At 37.7% G+C, this 12794-nt stretch overlaps 1 protein-coding gene across 2 annotated transcripts in view; it reads right to left on the bottom strand.

Moving 5' to 3' along the window:
* Positions 1-12794, bottom strand: part of LOC124612383 (pyruvate dehydrogenase phosphatase regulatory subunit, mitochondrial) — an 81586-nt gene that overhangs the window by 26887 nt on the left and 41905 nt on the right. For both annotated transcript variants that reach the window (XM_047140556.1, XM_047140557.1), the window contains 2 exons: positions 8121-8313; positions 1917-2081 (listed from right to left, as the gene is read on the bottom strand). In XM_047140556.1, coding sequence (XP_046996512.1) covers positions 1917-2081; positions 8121-8313 — 358 coding nt within the window. The remainder of the gene's footprint in view (positions 1-1916; positions 2082-8120; positions 8314-12794) is intronic.

Raw genomic sequence — 12794 nt, 5'->3', positions numbered from 1 at the left:
AGAAAAAATATAATCAACAAACAAGGAATATCCAATGGTGCTGAAAACATTTCAGAACTACTCTCAAATTTGGTATTTGTTGAAGATACTTAATGATATAACCAGTTCCACTTTAGAAATGCAAAAATGCAGAACATGGTATAATTAATATGAATATCTTACGGAATACATAAAGCAAGGGCAAACAGAAACATCAAATGAATCACAGGAAATGGTTAACGGGAAATAATATTAGAATAATTAAAATAATATCTGAAGTAATGCACAAGATCACTGGAAGGCCTTAGGCAGGAGCTTACAGTTGAACTATGAACTTTATGAGAAAAAAATGGTGGAATAATCTGCAAATTTTAAAGAGAGAGTGAAAATTCCAGGATCAAACACAAATTGTCATGTGAGATGAAGTGCTAACACAGAAGACATCAAAATAATGGTAGGTGTGCAGGACAAAACCATTGAGAATATTAAAGCAGAAGAGGTAAGCTTTGGTTTGAATGCAGAACTACCATAGGGGATATGAACAAAGGCTGTGAAACTGGAAGGGAGATACTAATGGGTCTGGTCATTTATACTAATCTGTGTGTGAGTGGAAGGGGTGAGCAGGTACCCTGAGTACATTAACTAGAAAAAAAGTGATCGTTCAACAGCTATCTCAATTTTCTGAGATGTTAAATGTGTGTGTGCACCATATGACAGTCAGCTGTGAGTGAGTGTCTGCTTTTCCTCATTTTTTGTTTGATTCTTCCATCTTTTGACTTTTCTATTATGGTAACTTTTTTAATTTTCTCATTTTCCTTGTCAGAACAAACCAGGAGAAAAAACTGTATGCTATCCTAAGAATGTGATGAGAAGTTGACTTATTCTCTTTAGAGTTGATTGCACATTTAATACTTTCTCTCAGTTTTAATTTATAAGAGTTGAGTATACTTGTGCAGTGGCTGCAGCAAGAAGAGCTACAATACTGGCTAGAGATTCTCACAGTCAATACTTTACTGAACGTCCAAATTGCCTGTGCATGAACTTACTAAATTAACACTTCTGGTGCCAGGACAAGAATGCTGTCTCAACTCAGTTATGGTGGAAATTTGTATTCATGGCACAACAGCCAACAGTTATACTAAACTGCAGAACAACAAATACAAGGACATGGAATTTAACATTTGGAATCAAGCAGAACAGGAAAATCACAAAAGGAGAGAAGACCAGGGTTTAACATCCTGTTGACAGTGAGCTTAATGGAAATGCCAGCAATAACAGAACAGAATATAAGAGATGAACTGTGAAGAGAAGGTTTCCAAAATTAGCAGAAAAGATGCAATGCAAACAGGGATTAGGTGAAGTAAGTCTAAACAGGGAAAACTCAAGATGATAACATAAGTAATTGTGTTAATATACATTACACAGTATTTTGCGAGAAATGAAGCCAATATTGTTAATAAATATTTTCTCAGTAGCATCATTGAGTAAAATAACTCAGAAGGTGATATATTGTGTGGTTTCAGATTACAAAAGCTTCATCTGTCTACTTTATGATTTCACTCATTTGCTTCACAGTCTTACATTTTGTTGTTTTTTATGAATTTTATAGCTTCTGTCTACTGAAAGTACAGTTTAACACAATAATGAACGTCTGGTTACAAGGCATATGAATTAACACACTCATCTGCTCTTTCTTCCAAGCAATACTACAGAATTTGGCAGATAACGAATACCAAGTTATGGCCACATATGATATTGCTTTGAGGTGTAACAAACAATCCCACAAAATTTATTCAAAGTCATGGATATGACAAGGGTTACTTTGAAAACAGTGTATATGAGATCAACACTGTTACAATGCATAAAATAAAAGAATATCTGATATCAAGACACAAAATATATTTACTCTTATATAAGAAATTTGTCATGTAACTTACCACTCTGAACAGTGTTCTCTGGATCAAAGTAAGAAGGTCTCTCATATCCCATGACCTGTCCAAAGACTGCTCCAGCATCTTTCAGTTTTGGATAGATTGGTGACATTCGCAGTTTGCGGCCAGTTTTAAACTCATGGAACGGGTAGTTAATACCATAATGCATTCCTGAAGAATAGAAAGGGGGGCTTTTGCAGTACCATTAAAAATAACAGTTCTTTCAACAGTTTTCAAGGAAGGACAAAGTATTATGTTGCAGTAAACAAATGGTTAAGATGCTGTATAAAGTAGATAATCAAAACACATAAACAGGATTAAAACTGAAGATGAAGGTAGGACTCCACTGAGGATATGTAAGATATCAGCCAGATGAGATACTCAGCCTGGCACCCAGGTACAATAACCACTTGTTGGCATCTGTGGAGCTTGGAGCCATGGGGTGAAGGATGCCATAGGGTTCACCACCTTCTCCTCCCCAGCCTCCATTGTATGTTTGAGTGGGCACTGACTGGACGTGGGTCCATATTGTCACGCTGGAGTGAGAGCAGACATTCGCAGATGTAAAGGCACTTTTCAAAGGCAGGAATGACAAAAGGACATGTCTACAGGACACAGAACATTAAAACTTTACACATAAGACACAACTTGTCAAGTAAGGGAATGTCTTCTAAGAATAACTTTTTTGGCAGCTGTATGTGGTCCTCCTACTATGGGAATTGTGGGCATTATTCTACAGTTAAGGAAGTTGTTGCAAAATAGTTTCATTGGCCTGAAAAAGAATATCAGTTGGCCAATCAGATGCATGGTCACATCTCTGCAGAATGTTAGGAGAGAGATAACCCACGTGGGTGACTTTACTTTGAGACTAAACAAGAGACACTTCTCGGCAAGCCTTGAGAGAAGGAATTCCACTTTGAGACTCCAGAGTGGTCACTTGAAGGGACCTGGGTGAGACTTCGCTTGTGAGTGTCACTGCCACTAAAGCCAAACATTCTACTCTGACTACTGCCGAAAGACATACTTCTCACCACATTCATGCTGCTTCAAGCTGACGCTGCCAGCTGACTCCAGCCAGCATTCAGCCATGCCATCAGCAGCCCAACCATTGTCTGGTAAATGACTTGCACTACAGCACTCCCATCAAAGTCCTGGCAGTTTTGTTTGTCCCTTTAGCAACCACAATTAAAACCTCAGTAACAATCCTGAGAACCTTTTTACTGTTAACGGTTACATGATTGTCTTACTATTAATGGTTACATGATTTTTTTATTTTCATTGGTAATGATGAAAAGTGAGTAGTATTTTGTCAAAATAAACGTTTGTGACAATCTATGTACATTCTTGCAGTTAGGGTATTCACCATTGCTGAAAAATGTGAAGTCCAAATCGTTATTGGGCAAGGGGTACTCAGTGTTTTTTTGAACCTGCCTTGGCCTGCAAAACTTCTGTTTAGGGTGTGTGAGACTGTCAAGATAAAGCATCATGGCAAATTGTCCAACAGGGTTTCTTTGCTTAACGACACCCCAGGTAATTCTGCTAAGGACACACACACCCATTCTGCTCCTTTGAGCTATCATTTATTGTCTCCTCCTGTGGGTAAAAAACGGCTGTGTGGCAGTCATTTTCAGAACAGCAATGAGTGGTTTTTTGAAGCAAAACAGTTTCTAAATAGTAAACATGCAGATTTATACCACTAAGGTTACCACCAAGTTATCCATGATTGGAAAAAATGTATCAAATTGAAGAGTGTGTATGTACAGGATGATTCTCCCAATCACAGAGTTTCATGATGACAGCTTTTTTTTTTTTAAGGTGATAATTATAATTTCATGACCACCCTACACCTGCATTGGCTTTTAACAGTTGAGAGCCAGTTGTAGCCTTATTCGCTTACATGTCCTGTGTTTGATGTGGTTAGAGTTTGCTTGGATTAGCAGCAAACCTTGTTAACAGACCTGTGATTGGAAGGCCATTTATGAATGTTAAGAAAAGGAGTGGAAGCAGTTTTGAACACTGTTGGTCTGTGTATTTTATGTTGCCCCATTCTGATTTTAGTTTTATTTATATGTTTCAACATAACCTTCTTCCTTCTGTTATGAAAGTAAGTCTTCATCGATGAAAAGGGGTTCCATTAATGGCACACAAAGTTCTGCTTACCAAGTAAACATGTAAGTTTTGCACATTAAAGGCCTCGATAAGGTCACAGAGTACACAAATGGATACAGATACTACATAAAAGCATACAGAGTGTACAAAAAGCATACTTAGTTTTGCTTGCTCCAACAGGATTTTGTTTGTAAGGTCTTAGACATAAGTTCCTTGACAAAAGCCAAACTGGAAAACAATTAAAAAGTTTTGATCAGAAAAATGAGTCATATTCTATCATAGGCCATGCTCTCAAAAGTCTCTGAAAAGCCTGGAGGCTGTGAAACGGGTCGGTAACAAGTAGTTGATTGCTTAGAATGATTTTTATATATCGATGATACTACACCAAATTTAAGCTTCTCTGCAAATATGCTTCAACAACTGACTGATTACAATGATTTTACACCTAAAAACACCCTTAACTAGAAGAATTGCCAGTTTTTGGTGGTCTGATGATTTTTGTAATCTTCTTAAGGGCTGATTTTTTTAAAATTGGTATCTGTTGGTGGTGCAGGCAGTGTTTGCCAAAGTAAATATAATAGTTCTGTCTTTCAGTGTTTATCATTATGAGCAATGTTTGCTGCCGCTGGGAGTAAATAATCATTCTATTTGCTCCCTGATGATTGTAAAGTGTAATGGCACTTTTGCCTACTTTATAAGGATTCCAAACACAGGAACAGCACTGCCGAATTGGCACAGACACTAAATGCTAATGCCTTGTCAAGCAACCATTCCCTTCTGTCATTAGCTGTTCATCTCAGTTCCCATGTAATTGTCAGATCCTATCATCTTCACGATGTGTCTCAAATATTTCATCCCAGGCCATCCTTTTCTTTTCGATGGCAGCACTTTCCCTTCAACAGTATTAATGATGACACAGACAGAAAATTTCATTGTTCTCTTTTTCATTTCCTTTGCTAATCTTCTCTCTTCGTTTACTCCCATTTAGACTTACAGATTAGTTTTCCCTTTTGTCTACCTCAATCATGTCTTTTTCCACTAAATCCACATTTCAGCAGTTTCAAGTAGATTCCATTCCAGTTTACTCAGCTTCCAACTTTCTCTTCCATAGAGCAGTGTACTCAATACAAATGATTCATCGCAGGATTCTCTGATTTAATTTTTCTTAGTCTCAAATGGCTGTTTTGCCAGTGCAGTTCTTCTCTTCACTTCCATTAAGCATCTATTGTCCTCTGTGATTACACTACCAAAACTGTTTCACCTGATCAGTTCTAATGTCACCAATTTTTATATTGGTTTTAATTATTCCCATATTTTTCTGTTCTGTCATTACCTTTGCTTTCTGCTTGTTCACTTTTAATTTCCATAGTTTAAGAATGTGTGATAGGACTTGCAGCATTCCATTAATTTCATTTAGGAATATCTGTAATTACAAGGGCTATTCAGAAAGTAGGGAACATTTTGGCATTAACAAGAACACTAAATACAAGAAATACATTTTACTATATACATCTGAAAGAGCAACTGACATACTACTTTTCCACATAGTCACCAAACATATGGGGGCACTTATCATAGCGGTGGACAAGCTTTGAAAGACCTTCGTCGTAAAATTCTGCAGCCTGAGACTTCAGTCAAAGAGTCACGCCTGCCTGGAGTTGCGCGTCGTCATCAAAGTGCTGCGTTGGAAGCCAGTTCTTCATCTTGGGAAACAAGTGGAAGTCACTTGGTGCACGATTGGGGCTGTAGGGCAGATGAGGGAAAATTTCCCATTTGAATGAATTAATTTAGTGCGGTTTGCTGTGCGAGATCGGGCATTTTCTTGCAAAAACAAAATTTGAGGTACCTTGGCTTTTGAGTGACAATTTCAAACAACAAAGTCCTTGAAACTTGTGGAAAAGAAAGTGAAAGCTCCGTTATTGGGAAGTGACGGTTTTAAAGAACTGATTGCTCGACTTTACTGACAAGATCGTCAATCACAATACTCAGACGTCCACTCTTCTCTTCATCATGAACGTTGGTTCAGCCATTTTAAAACCAAATGCACTATTTCAGGATGGAACATTCACTCATTACGTTGTTTCCATACACTTCACACAGTTCACGATAAATTTCTGTAGGTTTTAGGTTTTTTGCCAACAAAAACCGTATCAAAGATTGGACCTCACAACTGGTAGGATTTTAGATTGCAGCGCAAATTTCAAATTTGAATATAAAAAAAACCAGATGCCCAGAGACATTACCACTGTCACAGATGGATGCCAACTGAGCTGCCGAGCATGCACATACCAAAATATACGCAATCAGCGCGTGCCTAGCGGCGTCAGTCAGAAATGTTCCCTGCGTTCTGAATAGCCCTCATATCACAATGTCATCAGAAAATCTGATACAATATATCCTCCACCATTGGCTTTTATTCCTTTTGTCTTCATCTTCAAGATTTGAATAGCTTCCTCAATGAACACATTAAATAAATATGGAGATAGAGGACATCCCTGTGTAACTGCTTTTTTAACCCTGACCTCTTCCTCTACCTTAATGATGTATACGCATGTGCTTACTGACTGTTATGTTCATGATTTGGTCTTTCCAGTCAAGTCCTGTTTCTTCATAGTGCTAAAGAGGAGCTCCCAGTTCACATTGTGAAAAGTTTTTTCTAAGTCTGAAAATAGAATACCTTCTTCTATTCATATCCATCCATCCTGTCCAATAGCAATATTACGATGTTGAGTCACAGACAGGCACAACAAAAAGACTGATAAACAAGTAAGCTTTCGGTCAAGAAGGCTGCTTCCAAATTAGACAACATGCACGCACACACGCATGCACACACACATACCTCACTGTTTGTGTGCGTATGTATGTCATCAAATTCAGAAGGAGGCCTTTTGGTCAAAAACTTACTAGTTTAGCAGTCTTTCTGTTGTGCCTGTCTGCAACTCAACATCTCCACTATATAGTGAGTAGCACTATATCCTTTTCATAATAATGACATTATTCCATCCTGGATTATTCATTATTTGACTTCTCTCCAACAGCATCCACAAGGCCTTACTTCCCTTGTTCTTATGCCTTCTCCAAATCCAAATAGGTCTTCTCCAGTACACTTATCTACTTTTTCTTTTATCCTCATGTTAACTATATTAATAAAGTATTTTGGAGACTTGATAACGTTGATATTGTTGTATAATTGGTGCAGTCAACTGCCTTTCCTATTTTATGCATGGTAATGGTTATGCATTGTATGAAGTCTTCTGGAATGACACCTCTTTTGTTGCAGTCATTTATTACTCTAAATAATTGGTCTTTCAAGTTGTTATCTAAAGTTTTCAGCAATTCTGCAGGAATGTCATCAGTACCAGTCACTTTTGATTCTTTGATACTCTGAAGGACATGTTAAAATTCATGTCTAATTACTGACAGACATTACATTTCTCTTTCACATTCAATGATGTCTCCAATTAGATTACTTTCATTCGTGAAATCCCTATCATACAGCTCTTCCTTGTGTTCTAGCCAATGAGCACATATCTCGTAATTGTCTATCAGTGGTATACCCATTTTATTTTTAACTACTACAGATTTTGTTCTAGGTTTTTACTCGAGAGCACTGGCTTTCTTATAAACTTGGTCCTGTTTCCCTTTTTTCGGGCCTTCTTCTGTCTCTTCAGCAATGGTTTTGGGCTGTTTCCCTTTCTCTTCTCTGAATGTGGTTGTGATGTGATTTTTAATTCTTCTGTTGTCAACTACATTGTTTTCCTTCCTGAGCTTACTCCTTTTCCTGAATTTGGTGTAGTATTTCTTTTGTTATCCAAGGTTGTCTGGGTTCTACTATCCTTTTTCCTAAAGCCTCATTTGTTGCTCCAATGATACTCATCTTGATATTATTCCACTGCATTGGCTCATCACTTTCATTAGCTATTTTATTGGTTCTTTCTTCAAATGCTATCTGTGTTGCTTTTTCTACATGGACATAAAATACAATAATCTCTATCACTGCAGCATGTTGATTTTGTAAATTATGTAAAACAATTTTTCAAAAACTAATCAGTACACTAAAACTATTAACAAAAAAGATAATTAAAGAAAAAGACAGTTTACCTGGGACTTCCCTTACACGGTCTCTAAGGAATTTACGATTGTTGTGAAGGCCAAGAAAGCGGCTTATATCTATTTCATACATGTCATATTGTGTCGAGCCATGTACTATCATTTCAGCTGTTGCACGGCCTACTCCACCAGCTGCTGAGATTCCAACAGTTTTCATTCCTGCTGCAACATAGTAGTTCTGAATCTGAAACCAGTAACAACTACTGCATAATTTTGACTACACTGACTTAATAATTCATTACTGCTACAAAAACTGAAGTCATATGGTGCTACAAAAACTGAAGTCATATGATGTCAGAGGCAGTTACAATCGGTGGTTTCAGTCTTACCTCAAAAATAGGAGGCAGTTCGTTCAAATTTCTAGTAAAGTTGCTCATACGGTTCTGTTCAGTGGAACTGTGATTGGGTAAGGTGTGCCTCAAGACTCATTTCTGGAACCCCTCCTTCTCTGTTTATTTATCAGTGATCTGTCTAAAGCATTACTTGTCTTGTTTGCAGAGGATGCAGATTTCCTTTTCCAAAAACCATCAATTCAAATAATGAGGGATGAAGTAACTGATGTAATAAACAAACTGATTTCACATTTGTACAGTAATGACTACTACTAAATACAAACAAAACTGCACATATGCTATTCAGTGCCTCCAAAAATGACCCTACCTCTATGGAACTCTCACTAATCATTAATGAAGCAATAGATCAAGCCAAGGAAATACAATTTCTTGGGGTGCTGACAAACAATAACTTACAATAAAATATTCACAGATGAAATCAGCTAAAGGAGTGAGCAATCCGTGTAATGCTTTTTGAATTCTTAGTCTGTCCTGCGATATCACAATACTGAAGACACTTTATTTTGCATTAATACATTCAGTTATCTCTTGTGGCATTCCATTCTGGGGTCAATAGATAAGAAAACTTACCAATGCAAAAGGGGCTCATAACAAGAATGAAATGCTGTCTCCTCAACACATCTGCTTGGCCAATATTGAGGGACTTAAAAGCATTGGCTATTCCATGAACTGTGGCCTATGTTAACAGGAATGCAGATTTGTGTGAGACTAATAAGTCTGTTCACAATACATGCTCCAGGTAAACAATCATCGAACAAGCCAAAAGCTGTACAGGAATCTAGTTGGGGTAAGAAATAAGAGCAGTGAGCTCTACAACAAATTATCCCTTTCAGTTCATGAAAACAACAACACACTCAGGAATTAAGAACAATTTACTCAAACACTCCTCTTAATTGATGAATATATAAAGGCCAATTACTTGTATTGTCTCTACTTTAACCTTCATTACACTTATTGTTAGTAATATAATTATTACTTTGAATGGCACAGTGTTGTTATATTGCACTGTATAAGTGTGACAGGTAAGTTACATAATATCTGTTGCATGCTGTACTATATACTTTTAGTATTATAGCTTATTCTTGTACATTATGATATTCATTGGCCACATTTCTATATTTCTATGTACATGACACATTTTATATCTTTTGTGCACTGTAAAACACAAGATTATTGGGGTCAATATAAGTATCACAGTTAATGAGATGAACATGGCCAAATTAAATTCATCTTTCACGAGTGAATTTAGAATGAGCTGAACTGTTTCATAGTACAATTTTTATATAAATCTAAACATCAGGCTATCATCTTGTAATGTTCTCTCCCATTAATGTTCTAAAGCTGACAGTCCAATTACTACTGAAATTTCAATTCTCCAATAAATTTTACAGTTAATGATAAATCTGACATTCAATAAGCTTTGACTTGTCATTTATTCAACAAAGAGCAAGTCAGTGACTGAGTGTCCAAAGCCTAACACACTTAAACAATTGTTGTTCATACAAATCCACTTCTTGTGTTGTTGTTATGCAGAGTTCTGGTTGTAGACACAACGGCTTTTACCAAGCCTTTAATAAATTACAATTCACTGGATGGCATGAGGTATTTGTATTCAAAAACATTTTGCAACAGTTACATACAGGGTATTACTTGCTACTACTAAAAATACTCTATAACAACTCCTACTCTACCTCGTTTCATGTTACATAATCTAAATTGGAGCATATTTATACAAATATGTATACAAATATTATTTAAATAGCCTTATCTTATACAGTTTATGGTAATATAATTATAGTTAATAACATCATTCAAAAAATATGAATTTCCTTATACCTGTATGCTTTTTGAACACTGATTTGTCAGATCTATCTATTATGGAGCAAAATTTAAGTTTTATATGGGCAATAAAATGTTTACACCAAAATAACTTCCAGGTTGCTGCATATCAAGTAAGATCAAACACATTTCTATACTTAGGAAGCTTATAAGATGCCTCTAAATCAGTATAGGTCATTTTTATAGCAAAAATTTACTAATACAGTAGACTTTTTAGAACACACAGTACCACAAAATTTCAGATTATTCTGTGCATTAAAAAATCCCCAGCAAAATTAAGAACTTGATACAAATCAGTAAAACATAAATTATTGTCTGAATAATAAGAAGTTGGACATTACAGCTTGTGAAATACTTTTGATATTTAGTAGTTAATTGTTGTGCAAAATTATGTGCAAAAAGAAAACAAAAACAAGAAAGATAAAACGGAACATTTATTTACCTTTAGCAAGTGGTGATGATCCACTTTGCTTTGTTTCAAGCTGACAGTTGAATTTGAAGGGTAAAGTAATGCAACATATATGTTTTTCTTGCCTGTTGTGATTGAAAAAATGTAGAATTTGCTGTAGGACATCATGGAATATTCCCGCTTCAGCCCCAATAGTTACATGAAGTTCCAACAGGTACAGGCACTACACGTAGCCTTCAAAATGGTGTCTGTATTGGTGATGCTTTCCAAGCAGAGAGCTGTCATCGAGTTTCATTTGGAGTAAAACCAGAGCATCACGGATATTCATAGGTGCTTGCAGAATGTCTACAGAGGGGCATTGAGCTAAGAATTGTGAGTCACTGGGTGAGGCATCTGTCATCACAACAACAAGATCACACAAACCTGTCCAATCTCCTGCACACTGGCCAGTCACACACAGCTGTGACTCCTGCAATGTTGGAACTTGAGGACACACTCATTTGAGGTGATCGATGGATGACAATCAAGCACCTCACTGCACACACAACTGGACGTCTTTGTTGATAGTGTGGTAGTGCTGATACACTCATATACCAACTGGGGTACTCAAAAGTGTGTGCTCACTAGACTGCTCGCTGCCTAAGGGAAGACCACAAATAACAATGAAGGACCATTTGTGCAGAATTGCTTGCACATTACAAGGCTGATCATTACCATATTTTGTTGATCATCATCACAGGCAAAGAACTGGAAACAAAATGGCAATTTGTGGAGTGACCCCACGCCACCTCTCCTCCAAAGAAAAAGTTCAAAACCACACCCTCAGCCAATGAAGCCATGCCGACAGTCTTCTGGGACTCTGAAGGGGTTATTCTATTTGATGTCCTCCATGGTGCAGCAATCATCTCTGAAGTGTTTGTACTACCCTCTGGAAATTGAAGAAACAACTACCCTTCCGCATTACAACACAAGGCCTCACACAAGTCTGTGCAATACGAGGAGGAGGTCACAAAACTTCAATTGGACTGTTCTTCCTTACCCACCCTACAGACTTGATTTCATACCTTCCAACTTCCACCTTTTTGGCCCAATGAAGGATGCACTCCAAGCAATGCAGTATGTGGATGATGAGGAGGTTACTGATGCACAGCAAGATGTTGGCTCCAACACTGACCAGTAGAGTGGTACCATGCAGACGTACAGGTCCTCCCCATAAGGTGGCATAAGGCGGCTCTTGCAGTGAATGGAGATTATGTTGAAAAATACGATTATGTTGCCAAGAGAGTGGAGAGTAATATGGTGTATTGGAATCCTGATTAAAACCAACCTGTTTTCAGAAAAAGAGGTGTTACATTACTTACTGAATGCCCCTCGTACTATCTGATCAAAAGCATTCCGACAATTCTATGCAATGCGGAACTCACCACGAGATTTCATGAGAGGTGGACCCACCAGTATAATGGAGGCAGGGAGTATTGTGTTGTCAGTAGGGAAGCAGTAACAGCAGAATGGGTTGGTCAGGAGAGCTCAGTGACTTAAAACATGGAACCGTGCCAGCTGGCACAGTGCTTAGCACACTGAACTCGCATTCAAACTCATGCTCAAATCCATGACTGGCCATTTTGTCTGCTTGTGTCTGTGTACGTGCGGATGGATATGTGTGTGTGTGTGTGTGTGTGTGTGTGTGTGTGTGTGTGTGTGTGTGTGTGTGTGTGTGTGTGTGTCTACCTGTCCTTTTTTCCCCCTAAGGTAAGTCTTTCCACTCCCGGGACTGGAATGACTCCTTACCCTCTCCCTTAAAACCCACATCCCTTCATCTTTCCCTCTCCTTCCCTCTTTCCTGATTAAGCAAACGTTGGTTGCGAAAGCTTGAATTTTGTGTGTGATGTTTGTGTTTTTTTGTGTGTGTATCAACATGCCAGCACTTTCGTTTGGTAAGTTACATCATCTTTGTTTTTAGATATACACTCCTGGAAATGGAAAAAAGAACACATTGACACCGGTGTGTCAGACCCACCATACTTGTTCCGGACACTGCGAGAGGGCTGTACAAGCAATGATCAC

Source organism: Schistocerca americana, chromosome 4 (genome assembly GCF_021461395.2).
Source record: "Schistocerca americana isolate TAMUIC-IGC-003095 chromosome 4, iqSchAmer2.1, whole genome shotgun sequence".
NCBI classification, from domain to species: domain Eukaryota; kingdom Metazoa; phylum Arthropoda; class Insecta; order Orthoptera; family Acrididae; genus Schistocerca; species Schistocerca americana.
The sequence above is the reverse complement of the archived record's forward strand: the minus strand, read 5'-3'. Positions and strand labels throughout refer to the sequence as shown.